Consider the following 20,428-nt stretch of genomic DNA (forward strand, 5'->3'; position numbering starts at 1 on the left):
TACAGGAATTCTTCAGCTAAATGGTCATCTAAGCTCTTCTGTTATCTGTGCTGGATTTCTAATTAATTAACACAAAGTGGGCATTTATTTGAAACTAGATGATTACCTCCCCTCTCCCTGCAAGTTCCTGCCCTTGAAATGACAGGTCTGAGCTGCCTGGCTCATTCCAGTCCCACACAGCTAATTTGAGGTTTAATACCTCAGCCTTTGCCCATCCCACTGCTCTCAGTGAGCCGAAGGCCAGGGCAGCACCTTCTGTCATTTTGTTTTCATTGCTAAAAGTTAGAGGATCCCAGAGACAAAGGCACAGCCAAAAATAACAAGGGGCTAAGCAGGACTTGCTCTGTGAGAGGCTGGTGGGCTCCAGGGCTGGGACAGTGATGTGCTGAGGTCAGGGATGTGGATGTGTGCTTGGTGAAACTGGCAGATCCCGTTCTTGTCTGAGATAAGAAGATGCCAGCACATGTTGGACAGGAACAGCCAGGTGCCCTCAGGGAGACAAATCCTGCCTCAGGGTATGTATTTGTTGTTAATCACTGATTCCCTTTTACAAGAACAGGCATTAGCACAAGGAGAAGGCAGCTGTAACCTGAATTCCTCCTGAGTCTGAACAGAGGGGGGAAAAAAGTTTTGTGGCTTGTGGATAGCTGTTCATGGAGCTCAAGGAGACAGAGCAGGAGGGTTGATGGGGAGGGTTGATGACCAAGAATTGGTGTCTGCCTAACCCAAAATGAGTGCTATGCCATCCTTCTTTTCAATGAGAATTAGGATGTTGTTAGCTTGGAAATGGAAATTACAGATCCAAGATGAAGCAAAAGGGAAAATCCTGAGAGGTTCAAGTCAGGGAAACGAGATAAACTCCATTTGGTGTCTGGAAAGAGCTGTCACATGGAATTGCAAATCCAAGTGTAAGGATTTATGACAGAACTAATAAAAAAAGTGGTGTTTTATAACCAGAGACTGCAATCCTGCTGCCTAGTTCTGAGAAGGGGTGGGGGGGGAAGAAAGCAGTAATAGTTGATTTTTTTAATCTATCTGAAGTCCTGTAAAACATTTGATACAGCGTGTCACAGGAAATTTTTAATTTGCAGAAGATGTGAACAAGCACAAAATCTGTAAAATCAATAAGGAATTAAATCACAAGTGGGACCAACGAGGGGGCTGTTAGTAGTGGTAGCATGGGATAGGAAACCCTCCTGACACAAACCTGCAGGAAAAGCTCTGCTCACCTCAGCAGCTGGGTCGCTGGAGCAGGCAGATGTTCCTTTCCTCTCCAGTTCCCCCCAGGGAAACCAACCATATGCTCCCTGTGCCACTGCAGGGCACAGAGGCATCTGCTGGGGTTGGAGGCAGTGGCTCAGGGCAGTGGAAGAGGTGGGAACCTTTTAAAATGATAATGAAAAAGTAAAATGATGCTCACTTATGAAAACAATAATCGGTAAAGCGCTTTGCCTCTTGGGCTGTTAAGCGCTGAGAGCAGAGGCAGATGCTCCAGCAACAGGAGCCAGCATTTGTTATCAGCTGGGAGTTCATTAGCTGGAGAGATGGGAGAGGAGCAAGATGTGGGTTCAGTGTGAGCTCCCTGTTTAACATGGCTCAGAAAAAGGTAAATGTGATTCTCAGAGGGACCTGCTGTGATGTTTCCCTGGCAGGAGTTACTGTTGTGTAAACTAGAGCTGAGGCTTCCTCTGGAAACCTCTGTGGATTCTTCACCTTTCAAGTCCAGATCTACACAGAAAGCTGAGCTGCAGAAACACTGAGTGAGTCAGGACAGAGTTAGGGCACAGGGAGGTGAGCAGGGTGATGCTGGAGATGAACAGACCAAGTACCACATCCAGTTTTGCAGGTCAAGCTCACAGAAAAGATGGTGTCTCCAATGGTGCTTTCTTTCAGAATCAGTGCAGGTTCCAGGAGAAGGGTTAAACAAGCAGAAGCTGGCCATTTTGCTGGTTGCCTTAAAATATTTGGAGAGAGTTCATCTGGATAAAAATCAGCCCCAAATGTTATTTTTGATTGACTCTGTTCCTGGAGGGTTTTGTGGCAGTGGAAGATGCGGATACATCACTGCAATGCTTCCTAAATGTCCCAGTTTGCCACTGGGCATCTTTCTCTCCTCTCCCCCTGATTTTTCCTGCTGTGTGAGAAGGGCTGTTGGTCCAGAAGGCAACAGAGATATTTCTACTGCCTCCTGCCCTGGGTTATTAGTCTGTGCAAAAGGTCCCTTCCCACATCTTGAGCCACCATAGCACCGTGGCTCAGCACACTCAGATCATCTTTCCACTGGCACTGTGCACAGTGGCCTGCTAATGCCTGGGTTTTTTTATTCTGATCCTTGTTTTCCTGACTGGAGTGACAGTCAGTGCCTTTGCAAAGCCATTTAAAATGTGCTAAGTTTTGTATTAGACCGTGTGTGTGTGTGTATGAATCTGGGCTGCTGAGGTTGCAGCTGGGGTTGTCAGCAGACCCAAGAAGCCAGACCTATCTCTAGGTCCAGGATTTATTCTCATCAGAAATCATAGTTAATTAAAGCCTTCTTCTGAAAGGAATTTCTTACCCACACTGGAGGGATAACAAAGTGAAAGCCGTGTCCTTAATCCTGCCCTTTCATCTCCTAGAAACTCCTTCCTCTCCTGTCTCTTTCCCTCTGTCCTGATTGTTAAAAGAAATGAGAAATAATTTCCATTTGGAAAAAACCCAAGACAACAAAACTCCAGCCCAGCTGATCGCAGCAGAAGCCGAGGAGACGGAGCTGAAAGGAGGGAACTGTTAATGAAGCATCAGCAGCGAGCCAGGGGCAGGAGCTGGAGCCAATCCAGATGGCACCGTTAATTCCCTGCATCCACTTTAGACGCGTGTCCTCCCGGGAAGAGCTCGGCCGAGCAGCCGCTCTCCGCAGCACCGGTCAGCTGCAGCCTCGCCCCCACCCCCAGGAGGGGATTTGCCTGGGTTATTCCAGGCTTCCACATCAACTCATCCAAATTCCCTCTATGGATGGGGAATGACATCCTCGCTGCTGACCCATTGAGGGAAAATGGAGCCCCAGACTTTGGTTTCCGTGCATTCCTGCATGGATGCATCAGTGCTCCAATTGCTGCTCTCCTTCCAGCCATCCCCGTTAGCGTGGCTGTGATGGGCCAGGGAGGAAGAGAGGGAGCAATGGGAATGGAGGCATCAGTAGGGATGGAGAGCAGAGGTGCAGCAGCATGGCCCCAATGGCAGAGCGTGCCGTGGCTGTGCCAGCACTGTCCCGTCTGCTCCCGAGCTCTCACAGCTTCCCTTCATCCACAGGCAACCCGGATACTCGTGTTTCCTGGCCTGGCAGATAAGGCGGCCTCGCCATTAATCAGGGGGCCTGGAGAATGGGATCAACGCAAGGCAGGCGTGCTGCAGAGTTAATCTCCTTTACTCCCCGATGATGGATGGAGCTCATTGCAGACATTAATCAAGTCTGTGAGTGTGCACCAGGCAAAATGGATTAGACACTGTGCTCTTGGCAGAGGCACGTCCCCAGTCCCTGGGCAGTCCTGGAGGAAGCCCGACGTGGTGGCAGTGCCAGTCAGGGCTGCAGCACAGCGATGTGGTGTGGGTGACAGGGATTACAGATGCCAGAGCCCCAGGATTGCCTAGGTGTGTCCCCAGTTCTGCTCTGCTTTTGCTGGCTGTGTATCCCTAGGGGCTCAGGGTTGGGTGAGGTACCTTCTGGTCACGGCTGGATTGTGCTTATCCATGGAGCTGCCCTTCCAAACAACCTGCAGAAGGTCCTGGGATGGTTTCAGGGACATTGGAACATCTCCAGTTATGCAGCCCCCAGAGGAGGCCCAGCTGCCTGTGAAAGGAAACTCTGGTAAGAATGAAAGAAGGAGCATCAGGCAGCAGAAGCCACCTGTGAGGCTCTAGAGACTGTGGGAAAGGGCTGTCCTGGATAAGCAGGAATAGGATCCACTGTCACATCCCAGCCCTGGCCATGGCTCTGCAGAATTCTTTGTAAAAGGCTCTTTTCTGGTGTGAGATCCTGTTCCAGCTCTGAACTGTGCTGTTTTGGACATCATAGACTGAAGGAGTGGTGTCTTGGAAGCAAAGCAAGATGTTTTCAGGCAACATGAGAAAAATGTTCTTCATCTGCTTAGTACTGGTGTTGGAAGGACCAGCAGTGACCCCAAAACCTCATCTTCCAAAGGGGCAGAAGTTCAGGCCTGAGGAAGCAGAGGGAAATGCCCAGGAAAGTTTTGGACTGTGCCACTGCACAAATGTCACACCCCAGGGAGCAGGATATGGATTTCCAGCACAGCCACCCTGCAGCACCTGCTTCCCCCTTAGAAATGAGCAGCTCGGGGCATTCCCAGCGGGCAGCCCTGAGCCCTGGTCTGTTGGAGCGATGCCGGTGGCCCACGTGCTCCCTGCTGCACGGCAGCTGGAGCTGCAATATCCACTGACAGCCAACAAGTTGTGGTTTTCTGATGATTAATGACACCTCCCTCCTCATGGGAGCCATTCATCCTCCACACAGCTGGATGATAGTGGAGCCAGAGCGAAATTTGGGTGTTTCCAGAGAATAAGGAGTGCATGCTGCAGTTGTGAGTTGGTTTATTCCCCCCACATCAGTTCTGGAAGGGGGCTCAGTTTCTGCAGGTAAATGTGCCTGACCTTCATTTCCAGGATGGATGCAAGTGGATGGGTGGAATCCAAGAGGTTTGTTAAGAGACATTTTCTTTCCCCCCTCTGCCTTAAGTGCAAAGCCCAACTGACATCAAAGCAACAAAAAGTCTAATCCCGTTTTGAATCAGTGCAAGCACATGCAGCGAATGTTAAACAGGGAATCCGGCTGCAAAAAAAGGGAGGATTATCTTTAATTTCCTGAGTGAGGGACTAAGCAAGGGAGACGGAGAGAAAAGAAAGGCACAAGACCAGAAAGAAGTGACTGTCAGCACAGGGAGGAGGAGGAGGAAGAAGAGGAAGGCAGGGTGAGGAGGACAGTGCAAGCAGCAGCTCACATGTGCCTGGAGAGGTGAGTCCAGAGGGAGCCAGGAACTGGCACGTGGGAAGGAGCCCTGTGCCAGAACCTGCCCAAGTTCCCACAGGGATTCAGGGGAAGAGTTTGGGTTTGCTGTGCTGGGGAAGGGGCTGGTGTGGGTTGTAACTCCTGGCTTTTGATCCGGGGCTGTGGAGATGCTTTTAAAGGGAGCTCAGAGCTGGACTGCCGTGGAATAACATAGCAAAGGGTTAGTTACCTGATTACTCTTGTGAGGGGAAACTATTTGTTGCAAAAGATACTAGCAAAGTAGATCTTCCTAAACCACCAAGCCCTGCTACCTTTCTGAGAGCTGGATGGGTTTCTGTAGCTCTTTGCCAGCAGCAGGTCCCACCAGCTCTGATGAGGGCAGTCACTGCTGCATTTCATACTATGGCTGATGTTCAGCTTCACAGGTCATGCGTTCATGGAGCTGTGTCCAGGTTCTGGCTTGGGGCTGGGATGTATCCCAGCACTGGAGCCCATCTGGTGGCAGCTGCAGGCATCAGCTGTGCTGTGGCATGATAGGAGATATCTGGGGCCAAACCAGCCCAAACCTTTGTCTGCCAGTGAGCTGTGATCCTCCTCCTCCTCCTCCTCCTCCTCCTCCTCCTTGTGGGCAGTGCATCTCTCTTGATCAAGCCCCCTGATTCATCTCCTTGGACTGCTTCCAGCAGCAGCTATTGCCAGGAGGGTGTGTAAGAGGCAATGGAGTAAATACCTGTGTAAGCACCTTTGTGCCCAAATCCTCCATGCTGCTCTCCCTTTGCCCTTGACACTGGTGCTGACGAGGTGGAGTGCTGAGCAGGGTGGGAAATGCCTGGCCTGGATGTAATGTGGCAGGAGATGGATGCCTGTACAGGAAAGGCTCCATGGGGACAGGATGTGACTTCTGAGGATCAGAGACTTGCTGGGTTGCTTAAGGACAAGAGCAAAGCCCAGCAGTGGGGCACCCATCACCCCTCAGTGCTCAGGGAGCCAGGTAATGTGTGAATCGATGTCAGGAGCTGCAGGAAGGGCTCCTGTGGGTGGCTTTAAATCTGGGCAATAACCTGCTTTCTGGCATGGCCTGATTCAGTGCAGGAGAGGCTCTTCCTCACCCTGCTTCATTCTCAGCCTGCACTCTCCTCCCCGCAGGACAGATCCTGTGGTCCAGCACTGCCTCTGCCACGGTGGTGCTGCCCTTGTGCAGGTGCCAGACATCAGCCCTTTGCTGACCCTGATCTGGGAGTGTTTGGGCAGTGGTGTCTGCACACCCATCCAGGGAATCAACCCTGTCTGCCATCGGCATCAAACTGCCCTTGCTCCCTTTTTTGCCTGAGCCTCCTCCTGCCCAGATCTGAGATGCAGCCCTGGGATTGCAGCAAGGCTTTGAGTTGATCTGGCCACACTTTTAAAAACAGCAGTGAAAGAGAAGCCTGAGCCACAGCTGAAAGGAGAGAAGTGTATTTCCATCCAGCTGCTTCATAACATACTTAAAATATTTCGGATGTCTGGTACAGGCCTTCACAGACCTCCTGCCCACTCAGTGGGGATGAAACAGCCATGAACTTCTAAGTTTGGTTTTCATGGGTGAGATCTGGGGGTGGGAGTCTTGTAGTCCAAAATTTGGAGCCATGTCTGTCCCAGCCTCACCTGGAGCCAGCACTGGCCATGAAGCTGCTGTGGATGCCACTGTGTGTATTGCTTCTGCCCATGTGGCTGCGTCCATGCTGGACAGCAAATTCATCTCAAAATAATGTCAGATTAGAGAGGAGGGGCTTGCACAGCTGCAGGGGCTGCGAGACAAGCCAGGATGAGCTGCAGCCACTCAAGACATGGGCTAACCTAAAAAGACTGCTTTGAACTGTTGCACTGAATTTAAAAAAAAAAAACACAACATCCTTCCCAATACTTTACAAGGAGACGATCGCTGTAGCAGGGACCTCTAGATGGCAACATCGACCTGAAGAGCTGCAAGCAGGAACCGGGGTCCTGCAGAAATGAGCAGCCTGAAGCAGCTGGAGCCCCCAGGCCCCTCGCCCAAAGTGGGGAACACAAGTCAGTGCTGCCTTGGGCACCTTTCTGCAGAGGCTGAGGGCAGAGCTGGCCACACAACTGTGCCTGCACCTTGAAACCCCCTAGACTCTAAAACATCTCGTACTGGTGCATGGAAGGGGGTGAATTGTTAAAGAACTTACTCTGCAGAGAAAATTCAGTCGATGCTCTCAGCACCTGCTCTGCAGGCAGTGGAATAAATGTCATGGGAAGGATGTGTCAGCTCTGCAAGGTGGACACAGTTGAAGCCACTGGTAGCTGTTTGTGCTGGTGTCACCAACCAGCTGTTCTGCCTTCAAGAATGGCTGGAAAAGTGGGGTTCATGGAGGGAAATGGGGGCTGCTGCCTGCTCCTTCCAGCTCCACTCCCTGCAAGCAGGGCCATCAAGGGAAGGTGCTGGGCTCCAGTGCAGTGTCAGGACTGCCAATATATGGTTAAAGGTTTGAAGGCTGCACTAGAAATTGTTGATTTTTAGTAAACTCCTCCAGTGGCACCCTCCATTTAAAAGGTTTGTGTGACACCGGAGATCAAAGTTTGAATTACCCAGCTTTAGCCACACGAGTGGCTGCAGCAGCACAACTTTTTGCTGGGGATGTCAGGGTGCTGTGCCCTTACTGTGGTTTAACAGCATGTGCTAGAGGTTGCTGGGGTGAAAAAGTCCTTCCCCTGCCTGAAATGGGACACACATTTTGTACAAAGCAGGACCTGGGCTCCTCTTTTGCAAAGTGGGTTTAGTCTGTGCTCAGGGAACTGCAAAGCTTAATTAAGATCCTTAAAAGGACAAAAGGTGCTGCATAAATTCAGGGGATTATTATAAATGTCACTGCGCTTTACAAGCTCTGGAAAAACTCAGAGGGGGAATAACAAGACCTTTCACTTCACAGCCCTTTCTAGCTGGGCTTCTTAGAGCTTCGTGCTTCAGCATAGCAGCCATAAAATGTTGACATTTATAATTAGATATGCATAATAATCTCTTTATTCCCGATCTGAAAAGACAGGGTGTGTCTGGAGATGTCAGTCCCTCCTCCTTGCTGAGGATCCCCCCTCATTGGGATTGCTCATGAAACCATCATTTGGTGAAATGTCTCGGGGCCTGGCTTGAAGAGGTGTGGGATCTTTGTAACTCCCCCAGGGAGCTGCAGGCTGGCCGTTTAGTGAATAAAACCAAGCCTCCATGTGTTTTTAATCTGATTAGTTGATGATAATCCAGTGGTATCATGCAACAAAACTGTCCAGCTTTATTAGGCAATCTCTTGTTTTAAAAGAACTGTGCTCGAGGGAGCACTTGCCTCTGCTGTTTCTGCTGAAGATTGGCAGAAATGGGTGATTTTTGGTAGTTTTAGTGCTTTGTGACAGTAGGATTATTTTGGGCTTGGACAGCTGGGGACCAATGGATTTTGGTCCCACGGGTGCCATCAGTGGCATTATGCAGCCCCTCTGCCAAGGAGGCTGGGGGTGGAGGGCTGGGGCTGGAACTGGGGAGGGCTGATTCCCAGACCACCGTGCTGCTCCTGAATCCATGACGGGAAACCTCTCTCCGAGACCGGTCCTGTAGCACCGGACCAATCCCGGATCAAGCACCGGCTCGGTGCCGTACTCCGCCAGTCCCCGACCACCGGCTCGGAGCTGGACAGAGGAGGATGGAGGATTGCCAAGGGAGCCGGTCCCGAACCACTGGCTCAGTCCTGGATGGAGAATGGGGAACCTCCCACCAGCTTGGTCCCGAACCCCGCCGGTCCCGGAGCATCGCGTCGGTCCCGTAGGACACCGGTGCCGCTCCCCGCCGCCGGTCCCGGGCCGCGCTGTGTGTGCAGCCGGACCCCGCTCCGAGCGAGCCGATGCCCGGGAGCCCGGGGCAGCCCCGGCCGGGGGCGGAGCGCTCCCTGCCCCGCTCGACGCCGCATCACGGTGAGTGACAGCAGCCCCGGCCCGGCCCCGCCGCACAACCCGCCGGGCTTTTCCAATCAGGCCGGGCCGGGGAGGGATTTCCTGCCGGGACGGGGCCGGCCCGAGCGGGACTTTACCGAGTGCCGCGCCGCTGCCAGCCGGGACCCGCGGCTGCGCTCCGGTACCGGCCCCGCTCCCGCCCCGCGCGGCTCGGGAAGTTGCGGCCGGGCCGGGCTCGGCAGTGCTCGGTGCTCCGCGCTCCGGAGCGGCTCCGCACGGCGTGGGCGGGTCCGCTCCGGTGCCGTCGGTTCGCCCCGGCGCGGTTCGGTTCGCCCCGGTGCGGCGGGCTGGGAGCGCCGCCAGGTGAGTGGGGCCGGCGGAACAACTCGCCCCAGGAGCCGCGGAACAACTCGCCTCGGTGGGGGCAGAAATCCCCCCGAGAGCGCCCGGAGGAAGGAGCCGCCCCGCCCGGGGGTCTCGGGGCGGGGGCGCGGCCGGGGCCCCCTCTGTGCCCGCCCGGAGCCGCCCGGGGGAACCGAGCTGCCCCCGCCGCCCCTCGGGACTCGGCTGGGTGCCTTCGGCTCCTTTGCATCTTTCCTCCGCCACTTACGTAACTGCTGTGGGTTTATTTGGGGGGTTTTTCTCCTCCTCGCCCTCCTTTTTTCTTCCCCGGCGCTGCCGTTGGCTGCGGGAATGTTTGGGATAGTTTGGTTCTCCAGGTGAATTCCTGGGCTGGAGGCTCATCTCTGCTCGTGTGGGAGGGATGTTTTGCTGTCGCTTTTCCAGCTTTGTGCGTTTCTCGAATTTTACCTTCGCTGCTCCTCTCTGGAAAGGCTGCGGAGGTGCAGGTCGGCATTGGGAGCTGCGGGTCCCCCTGGACCCCGCATGTTCCGGGAGCCGAGGCAGCAGCACCGGGGCCGTTTCCCGAGTGAGGCCGGACAGACTTTTCAAACACGAATTCGTCTCACCCGCCTCGCGTTCGTTGCTTGTGAGCGCTCCTGAGGAGCAGCGCAGAGTTGGATGCAGTGCACAGGGTTAAACGAAATAGTTCTGAAGACGGTAGGACGCAGGGGCATCTCGGGAGGGGATTTGTTTGCGGCGAGAGGTTAGTCTGAGTCAAGTGGCTGAAACTTTGTTGTGAGGTAGGTAAACTTCCCCAGGACGAGGGGAGGTGGCAGCTGACCTGGCGGGCACCAGCTAAGGCAGTACCTGAGGATCATCTTTTCATCTGCCCTGTGCTGCTGCACCCTGGGGAGCGCTGGAACATGGGGAAGTCATGAGCCGTGTTTATGGGCAGCTGCAGCTCCTGGCTGAGCAATGCTATGCCACAGGATTCTCCTTCTGGTGTTGCCCCCACCCCAACAGGACCTGTCACTGTTGCCTTGTCTTCCCTGTGATTTCCCTGCTCCGAACAGTGACCTCGATTGCTCGGAGGAAGCGACACCCACTGTTATGTAAACCGTGGAGGGCGAGCGCTCTGGGAAGGGAGACTCCACTGAGCCATGACTGGGGGAACCAGAGCTGCCCATCTGTCCTGGGTGGGCAGAGGAGAAGTTGTGGGGTGATGTGGCGATGGCCTTGCGGCTGGCACGGTGTGTGCTCCCTGCTCTCCTGCACGCACGCTCCTCCCCGGTGTCAGAGCAGCCTGCCAGATGCATGGCCCTGAACCAGGAGGGATTTTCTTGCCACACAGTTTGGGCAGCCCAGATGCAGTGTGGGAGCACAGGCTGGGACATGTGAACTGCTTCTGTAGGACCCTGTGCCCTCTCCAGGGTACCCTGGCTGGGCAGGATATGGCCTCGATCCTGTTCTGTGCACAGTTGTCCTGCTGAATTACACCCAGGTCCTCACTGGGGCCAGAGAGAGCTCCTGAACTGGTGAAGAAATGTCTTGGGTGCCAGAGCATTGAGCATCCCGGGAAGTTTGGAGGGTGAGGGCTTATCCTTGCACAGGAGAAGAGTGCGAGGCAGGCTGACCCTCCCATGGGCTGGAGAGGGCTTTGGTTAAACCTTCCCAGCTCCATCCCTTGTGTGCTGCCACGAGAAAAGGAGAGGGGGAGATGTCATGTGCCCCAACCCTGTGTGCTGCCTTTAGGGAGGATGTGGTGTGTGTGTGGCCCTGGGAGGGCAGGGAAGGAGCTGTGCCCCTGTCCTGCTCCAGGGGCAGCACCCTCAGGAGGTTTCCTCCACAGGTTCTTCCCTCTCCATTTAACATAAGGATGAGCCAAGTCCCTCCAGGACTAAATATAGTCAAAGTATTCGTTCTTCGGCATGGATACAAAAGCTGTCGCGACGGAGCCGGGAGGTAAATGGCCTTTGGGGGCTGACTCTGCTCTTCCCTCCGCAGGTCCCAGGCTGCCGTGCCGGGGCTCGGCTGTGCTCGGGGCTCCCCAGCGTGCCTGCAGTGCCGTCACCGAGAGGAATGCCAAAACGAAGGGGCTAATGAGCACCAGAGAGGGAGGATCTATAACTTCCAGATGGCAACGAGCCCATAATCCCTTTGGGAAGAATTAGGGACTCATCAATGCAGCAGAGCCTGCTGAAGGGAGCAAAGCACGACACCTCAGGCTCCAGGAGTGCTGTGAGAGGCTGAGGGCATCCCAATGCTGCCAGTGCTGGACACCCTGCCCCGAGCTGCCTGGCTTTGTCTCGTGGAGCTCTGGTGCTGCCAGGAGCTTGTCCCCAAGCACTGAAGTATTTTTTGTTTTAAATGATTGCATGTTCTCCAACCAAACCCCATCAGTGTCCTGCTCCTCCTGATGCAGAAAGGGACTTCTGACCTTAACAGAAAGACTTCTTCCTTCTGGTTTTTATGCCCTGTGGGATTGTAAAGTGTCTTTCTTCCTGGATTTCATCTCTCATCAAAGTGTGTTTTGAGGAATTAGGGGCTTATTTCCATGGCTTTATAAACCTCTGGGATCTGAGTGTTTCTACGTTGCCGCTGCCCCCACCTGCCTGCGATGGGGCGCGAGCAGGAGCTGATCCAGGCCGTGAAGAACGGGGACATACCTGGCGTGCAGAAACTGGTGGCCAAGATCAAGGCGTCCAAGAGCAGTGAGTACCTGGGCAGAGAGCCGTGGGCTCCCTCCCCCTGGCTGGGCACTCCTGCCAGTCCTGGGGTGCAGGTGTCAGTGCTGGCCAAGCCAGGGTGCTGGCTCTGACCCCCAGCACACGAGTTACGCTGCGGCTGGATGCGGGAGTGCGAGCGCAGCCCGTGCGGATGAATGACCGGGCTGTAAGCAATCCTACAGCTGAGCTGGGGTTCTCCTTGGGCTCTGGGCCAGGGTCCTGGAGTGTGGGCCACGGAGCAGGATGGGTGAAGGGAAGCAGCCGTGGCGGGGGGAAGTGAACCGCTTTGGGGGGGACGCTGCTACAAAGGGTCTTTAGCGGTTACTGCTCACTCCCAGCCTTATTTATCTTGTGAAAAATTATCATCCCGGCCAGTCGACTGGAACCAATCGTCAAGCCTTGAATTTCAGTCTGGTAATGTTTAACCCTTCAGCAGGGCTGTTTTCTTGCCTGTGCTCTCAGAAAGGTCAGCAGCAAGCAGAGCTTGGAGCAAACAGAGAGCTCGGGAGGGGTCCCCAAGGGCACTGGGGTCCTGCAGATGCTGCATGGCATTTGGAGGAGACAGGGAGGGTGGAAAGGTGGATGAGATTGTGGCCAGTGCCACAGAGCCCTTGCATAGAGCTGAGCTCCTGGTCATTTCTTCTGACAGACCAAGAGAAGGAAACTGGGAAAAGTAAATAAAAGGGCTCTTGATGCCCTATTATATTATCACCCAGTTGTCTGGCTGGCTGGGGGAAGGTGTGCCCTGGCTCCCTGGGCTGTGGGAGTGTGGATACCCCTGCCAAGGCTGCTCATCGTGGGGGGTCTCGTGGGAGTGTGTGGGAAAGCTGAAGGGGAATAAGCTGTCTGGAGGAGGGAGAGGGGAAACTCAGGCAGGGAAGCTTTAAGGCTTCTTAGGAGCAGCTCAGAGCAGAGAGGCTGGCGCGGAGAAACCTGAGTTAGGCTGAGGATTATAAAACGTGAGGAGGGGATCAGCTCCCCTGGGTCATTTACTGGAAAGATTTGACTGGGGCCAGAACTTTGTAAATCTCAACTGCTGGACTTTCAGAAGGGCTGGGAGCTGCCTCCTCCCCAGAACAGAGGTATCTGGTGCCCCTCCCCTGGGTGAAGGTACTGGGTGTCATTGCCTCTGCTGCTCAGGGACTGTGCCTGTACAGGATCCCTGAGCTGGACAAGAGCAGTCTGCCCATATGGGTGGGTTGAAGGACACCCCCAAGGCAATATCAGGACATGAGTGTTCTGCTGGCTGACATAGCCCTGTCCCCTGAGCTGGTGTCCCATGGCCTAGCAGTGTGTGCAGGCTGGGGTGCTCATGGCTCTCTTCCTCCTGCACAGCCAGAGGGGTGAAGTCACACTTGTTTTCTCCCGTACCCTCCGGTAACTCTCTCCCAGTTCAATCCCGTCTGTTTTCTCTCTGGAGTCTTCCCCTCCCTGCAGCTGTGGGGCACCCACGTGAACATGTGTGTTTAACTCCCCCACTGCAGCAGCATCAGCAGCTCCCTTGGCTTATTTTTATTTTATTCCTTTATAAGGAGGGGCCAAAAAACCCTGACCCCTCCAAGGCCACTGCTGCAAGCCCTCAGTGGGGCTCCTATGCTTGTCCTGCTGGGGGGCTTGCCTGGTCCTGGAGGCTCATCCCTGGCATGGAGGGCACCACTGCTCCCCTTCCCTTATGGTTCCCTCTCCCTCTTCTCACCGATGGCGTGTGAGCCAAGCATTTGCTGCCTTTGCTGCTCATTAAAGTGCCTTTTCCATATGACAGGCTGAGATGCTGATTTTTTTTTTTTTGATTTTTTTTTTTTTCAAATATATTTTTTTAAATCCCTCTAAGAGTCCTTCTGCTGTCTCAGTGGATTGGGAGCTCGATCGCTGTGATCAGCCCTCTGGGGCTTCCTGTGCCTAAAAAAGTCACCGCACGTAAGCAAAATCCAAGCGCCAGTCCCAGCAGCGGGAACTTCAGGGACACGTTGTTTAATATTCTCGGTGCGCAAGCGCCGCCACACAAGTGGGTCACGGCACCTCTCATTCCAAGGTGCTGGGGTGGGCAGGGACAAGATTTTTGGGGGCAGGAGCCAGGAGGGAAAGGGCAGGCGAGGGCAGTTGTCCTGCCTGTGGGAAGGGGACATCAGCACGACGCCGTGGTCACTCCTGCAGACAGGGAGGGGGTTCTGGTCTGGGAGAGCCAGGCTGCTCCTGCCGGGCCAGCCGTGCTTTGCTGAGGTTCCCTGGCAATGGAAACATCCCGCTTTTTATTTTCCTTCTCCCTCTCCCCTCCCCTCTGCCTCGGGAGCGTTGCAGAGTTTAATTGAAATTGTTAAACGACCCATCACGGCTTTGGCCTCTCTCCCCCGCAATCAATCACGTCCCTGGGCTGCTGCCCTCACCAACAATGCACCAGTTGGCCCGGCCAGGGCCAGCACCGAGGGGCTGGGGCTCCCAGGAGAGGAGAGAGGCAGAGCCCCTCTGGCCAAGGATCTCAGGGGCAACAGCTCCTGGAGCTGGACGGTGCCCAGCAAAGTTTGGGTGTCCCCATCCCTGGATGCAGAATCAAGGGATAGGGGATGGGGATGGGGATGGGGGTGCCCCTGCGATAACCAGGGCCTGGAAGAGCTGTGGAAGGTGATGGGAGCTGGACTCACTGTTTGCCTTCCTCAAGGGAGTGGTGAAGGTTTTTGTTTAAACGTGTGCGAAGTGCAAAGAAAGGGCAGCAGCTGAGCAAACTGGTGTGAAACTCTCAAGGACAGGGAGCAAAGCCCTGCTGAGGTTCAGCTGCTGCCTTGAGGAGGTTCTGTCAGCCACTTGCCCCATTTCAGCAGCTATGTTGGTGCTTTCCAGACCTTCGATATTAAGGACTGGGCTGGGCTCCTGGGACATGGCTGTGTTTGGGCCATGACCTAGCAAGTTGTTAAATGCTAGCAAAGCTTGCAGAGGGGTATTGGCTTTATCGCCATGCCTGTGTTGGAGCCTCTCACTGCTGCGTCCCAGCAGCACAAAGCATGTTAAGGTTTTCTCAAGATCTGTGCCAGCCCTCAGAGGCTGCTGCCACCATCCAGTTTGGCAGGAGAAGGACAGTGCTGCTCTGCACTCTGCTCACTGCTGTGAGACTGTAGCAGGCAGATGTGGGATAACTCACTCATCTCCCCCTTGAATATCCTCCTAATCCCTAGTAGCTGTATCAGCTTAAGCCTCAAAGCGTGAGGTTTAATATCTCTCCTGTGATTTGTTAGCCTTTGCCACCGGCGCTCTGTGTCTCTGTCCTCTGCAGAAACATCCACCCTCCTTTCATGACCTGCTGGGATTTCTGCTTCTCCCAACAGCAGCAGGTCTGTATTTGTCAGGGGGTGAAGTTGCTCCTTTTTGCAATCTGGGAGTTATTTTGTAATGGTGTTGGATGTGCCTTTGTGCCAGACAGAAAGCCCAGGGTGCCATCCCCCTTACAGAGGCAGACCATCCTCTTCTTTGGAGCGAGGCTTGTCTCAAACCCTCGGGTACTCCAGGTGCTATTCCCGGTCTGGCAGCAGGGCAGAGCCCAGACTGGCCTTGGGCAGGATCCTTATCGTGTCAGGCTCTGTTACACGCGATGGCTTTCCCCGGTGGCAGTGGTGCAGGGGTGCCCGGGCACCTTTCCTGCTCCACTCCTGCCCCGGGCAGTGCAGGCGGTTGGACCCGGCTCTGCCACCAAGCACAAGTGTGGCCCTGGCCATGTCTCTTGAAGCCCAAGTTTCGAGGACGAGTTCCCAAAGCGTCCTTGGCCGTGTCCTCCCTCCTCTCCCCGCACGCTGTAGGTCTGACGGGCTGGACCGGCTCCGCAGCCGCGCTCCGACTTGGAAGGGCTGTGGGCACGCCTGCGGAGAGACGCTGAGAAACTCTGCCGAAACGGGCAAAACTCCCTCTTCCTCCAGGACTGAGCCAGGAGCAGGGTGAGGCACCGTGCCCGGGGAGCCGGGCTGGCGGCGGCCCCGTGCCGGGGACCCCAGCACCCCACAGCGTGCCCAGACCTGCTCCTGAACCAGCCTGCGGTGGGTGGGTGGTGGGAGTGGGAGAAAAGAGGCTTCAAAGGCTCTGGAGAGTGCGGCAGCCACGGGGCTGGATGGTGGTGAGGCTGCAGCTCTGTGGCAAACTGGGGTCAATCCTTTCTTCCTCCTCCTGTGGCTCCCAACCCCCCTGGAAGGGGATCTCCTCTGGTAGCCTGGTGTTTGCTGGGTGGGTTTTCCCATCCACTTCCTGGCGTTCCCACCTCTTTCGCTGGGAAGGAAAAGCTCAGCACAGGCAGGGGAAGAAGGGACAGTTGGTTTTCAAAGCTGGGCTCCAGCGGGTGCTGTGTTTGGAAAGGGGCCCGGCTGCCACCAGAGCGCCCGGAGCCAGGGAAAGAGTCGCTGTGCCGAGAGCAGGAGATAAGGCGTGAGCAAACAGCGTCACACTGGGAGATGGAGGAGCCTGTGCTGGGCACTGGCTGGCCTAGCCCCTTCCCCTCTGCACCCCATTTCCCTGTGTTCAAAGCTCCACATCTCCCCCTGTCCCAGGTCTGTATTTCTGTCCCCAGCCTTGGCAGGGCAGCCTGTGGTACCTGCTGTCAGCCTGGGACACTGCAGCTGACTTTTTCTTGTCTCTGTAAAAGAGTCGGGGGGAAACCAGACTAATTCTGGGGAAGGGGATGAATGTGTGGACTACTGAGCCTGCTCCAGGCCATGCTGCTGTCCTTTGGAGATGGCCAGACAGCGCTGGGGTATCCCAGGGAATCTGGGATCTCCTGGAAATGTGGAGGTCCCTAGAGGCCACGGATGGAGGCAGGCTGGCATCCATCCCCAGTGTCACAGGCAGGAGGCTGAGGTTTGGGACAGGAGGGGAATTTCCATCCCTTGGGCATTTCCTGGTGACTCAGCTCAGACTAGGGGGCTCAGCTGTCCCTTCCCAAAGGCCACAGAGGCTGTTTTGGCTGTCTGACCCAGAAACACGCGACAATTCAGATGAGGACGGCTTGAAGGCAGACAGGGAGGGCAGTCCCGAGTCCTGGGACGCCGTGTGCCCTGCTGCCAGCAACACATGGGCACGGTAACCAGGACGGTGCTCCCCAGGGCTGCAGAGAAGAGGATGTGGCAAGGACACTGCCAGCACAGGCATTCTGTCCTCTGGCTTGGCTGCTTCCAGGAGGGAGCTGGTGGACAATGACAACGACCAGCATCACTTCTGCCGCCTCCCTGGCGGTATCCCAGTGCCGCAAAGAGGTTTTTGTGGGAAGGTGGGAGGTGAATTGTTGGATCCCAGTGACGATGGACCGCGTGTAAGATGGTTTCCTGCTGGAAATGGATGCTTCCACCAGCATTGCTCCGGCAAGAGTTAAAAGCGGGGTTGGATGCCGTGCGTGTATGTGTGCATGCACGCGCCCTGCTTTGTTTTTAAAAGCGCCTCGGCTGTCCTGGATCCCTGCCAGACCCGGGGCCCGCCGCTGGCAAAAACTCCGGCAAAGGAGTATGAAAGGGGCAAGAAACTAAATAACAATAAACCACCTTTTTTTTTTTTTTCTGGCTGCTCTAGCAAGCGAGAGGGTGGGGAGGAGCTGCGAGCATTCCGGCTCCCCCTAAATCCCATCCTGGCTTCCCTAAAAAATCACTCCTGGATGGAGAGGGAGGGATCTGTTTGAACCTTGGGGCTGTAATATCACCCAAGCCTTGCCGAGGTGTCCTGGTGAGTCACAGACCTGTCTGGAGATGCCCAAACTGCTTGGAAATGGCTCTGTCAGTATGATCTCTACCCTCCCAGGGAAGGGCTGGATACTCTGGCCCATCCCTGGGATGCTGCCCGGGGTAGGTGCGAAGCCACCCCGAGCCGTTTGCAACCCCAGGGAGAAAGGCCGGAGCTGCAAGCGAGCAGGGCTGCGATGGCGAGATAAGGGAGCAGGGAGAACCTGCGTGAGGCAGGTATGCAGCTCCCGCAGCATCCCAGGCCTGGTGCAACACGTCGGGCTGTGCTTCCGCCAAGCCCTGCCAGCGCCGCTCCCTGCGGGCCGCAGCCAAGGCTGCGCAGGGAGCGCGTGGCTCCCAGCGTTACTGCCATGCCCAGACCCCTGCCTCGTCCTCCCCGGTGCCAACCCAGGAGCTGGGTCTGGCTTGGCCAGCCGAGGTGGGCAGCTGTACTGGGAGGGGTGAAAAATCCTGGGATTTCATAATCCTGGATTGTGTAAGGCCCTGTCTGGTTGGAAGAGTTGGCGAGCGTGGCAAGGGCATCTGGTGCCTGTCACCGAGGTGGCCCCGGCAGCGAGGTTGGCTCAGCCTCTGCCACCCACTCTGCAGGTGCCTCTTGCCTCCATGGAGCATCTATCTCAGGGGCTGCCTGTCTCACTTTCCCCCTCCAGCAGCCCCTTGTGAGGCATCGCCTTGTTTCTTTGCCAGGACAGGCGTGGATAAGCCTGAAGGGAGTTTCCAGCTGGAGGTGAACTGGGTGCAAATAGCAAGATGGAGAATAGCAAGATAGAACCCCACCCATCTTCCCCTTCCATGTCCTCCTGAGCAGGACATCCAACTCACAGCCTGTGCAGCCCCTCAGGGCCCTGGGATGTGTCCCCACCATGACAAGGCCATGTGAGAACCACTTGCCTCAGTGGCCTCCAAAAGGGGCCAGAGTCCTCCCTGGTGGCTAATCATTGCCTACATGGGGGACATGGGGACATGGTGAGTCTGGCCAGCAGTGTGGGGTCCAGCACAACCATAGCCCAGGGATTGTTTTGGGCTGCAGCCCAGGCTGCTCTGATTGGTCTGAAGAAGCTCTGGTTTGGTTTTGTGTGGCTGACACACATGGGAAGGGCTTCATCAGCCCTCCTGGCTTCCCTGAACCAGTACCTGCTAATCCTGCTGGCTTAAAAAGAAGGGAGACGCTCCTCCTCCTCCTTAGAGGGAAGGAGGCTCCTGCACAGAATGAGGTGCTGCCTCTGACCCTGCTCTGTGTCTACAAACCTCAAGAGCTACTTAAGCATTGGGAGAGCCCTCAGTTTCCTCCTCAACAGTGTTGAGGCACAGGCAACTCCCTGTCTTGGAGCACCTGTCCCACTGGTTATATTTAGCAGCACATGGATATCCTGGAGCTGCTTCTCTGTTGCTTTCACCCCAAACCTGGTGAGGATGTGCAGGTGTCCAGTTCTGAGTCCCCAAAGTCATGGCTCTACTCTATCCCACTGCAGCCTGCTCCAAATGCCTATAGCTTTGTGGGACTGAATTCACAGCAGGTAAGTGGTCCTGGATGAACTGCTGGTCCCAGGAGCAGTGCAGGTGGGTGCCTCTCCTCAGTCCCAAACTCTGGGACAGGGACCAGCATGTGGCTGGTCATTAACCCCCTGCACCCACACGTGTTGCCAGCCATGTGTTTGCAAAAACAGTAACTCATTTTCCAGGAAGGGACATGAGGCTTCTGGGGCTGGGTGACTCTCCCAGTGCTTTCCCAGAAGGATTGCCACTGCTTAGAAAGCCATTCCCTGCCAAGCCTGGGGATGGAGCAACCTGCCATCATCTTGTGGCCAAGGTGGGGGGCATTGGGTGCCACAGAAGGGGTAGCACAGAGCAAGAAGTGGTGCCTTTTCCCACAAAAAGGAGTAGATGGAGGCAGGGGGGTCCCATTTTTCCCTGTGCTCTCCCACTTTCTCCCTGCACGCTCCCTGGGATGCTGCGGGGCAGCAGGTGGGGGTTTCAGGGCTCGCTCCCACGTCCTGCCTGCGCCAAGTCGGGCTTGCCGGGGCCGTTCCTGACACGCACCCGCCACGCTGGGAAGGCGTAAACAGATCGGGTTCCCGGCAGGGGTCCAGGGAGTGGGCAGGTCTTGGCTTGTGTCCCACCACTGCTCCGTCGAGATGGGGTGTGGGGAGCACCCAGGCAGGGCTGGGATGGAGGGGTCTGACCTGGCAGAGGAGTCCCTGCGGGAAGCTGGGCATGGCATTGGTTTGGCAAGGAGCCAAGGATGTTGCCTCTACCTCTGTTTACCTCTGGTGCTGAGGTGGGCCTGTTCTTTGGGGGATGGGAGGTGTTGATGTGCTGCCCCCAAACCACTTCCTGATTCCTTTATGGGGAGCTGCTGGCCAGAGCTCAGCCCATGGACTGAGGGTCCTCAGATCCAGCTCCTTCTTTTCTATTGGAGTTGTATTGTGATGCCTTTGACCTTGCTGTAAGTCTGCCCTTGTCCCTTCCAAGGTATATGGGGGGATGGGGCTGCTCTGTGTCGCCTTTGTCCCCAGCTGGTCCCCAAGCAGCTGCTGCCCGACTCTGGCGTCCGGGCTGGGCAATGGGAGGAACCCGCTGCCCTCCCTGCCGGCCCTGGAGCAGCTGGGACGAGGGGAGGGAGTCAGGAATGCAGTGCCCAGAATAACTCAGCAGTCACCAAGGGTCCTGAAGGGATGGGAAAGTGGGTGTGGGGTCCTGGGGTGGGTTCCTGCTTCCAGGACAGG

The 20,428-nt window shown here is 55.7% G+C and overlaps 1 protein-coding gene across 11 annotated transcripts in view; it reads left to right on the forward strand.

Moving 5' to 3' along the window:
* Positions 1-20,428, forward strand: part of CASKIN2 (CASK interacting protein 2) — a 76,861-nt gene that overhangs the window by 34,433 nt on the left and 22,000 nt on the right. For 5 of the 11 annotated variants that reach the window (XM_086856767.1, XM_086856772.1, XM_086856771.1 and 2 more), the window contains exon 2: positions 11,279-11,985. The exons of 1 other annotated variant lie outside the window; for it this stretch is intronic. In XM_086856767.1, the coding sequence (XP_086712893.1) occupies positions 11,892-11,985 (94 nt within the window). In that variant the 5' untranslated portion in view covers positions 11,279-11,891. Of the gene's footprint in view, positions 1-8,989; positions 9,296-11,278; positions 11,986-20,428 lie in introns of those variants that run through there. 5 more of the 11 variants (XM_086856769.1, XM_086856777.1, XM_086856765.1 and 2 more) reach the window with 4 other exon arrangements.

The sequence above is a fragment of the Cyanistes caeruleus genome, chromosome 19 (genome assembly GCF_971803275.1).
Source record: "Cyanistes caeruleus chromosome 19, bCyaCae1.hap1.1, whole genome shotgun sequence".
In the NCBI taxonomy this organism is placed as follows: domain Eukaryota; kingdom Metazoa; phylum Chordata; class Aves; order Passeriformes; family Paridae; genus Cyanistes; species Cyanistes caeruleus.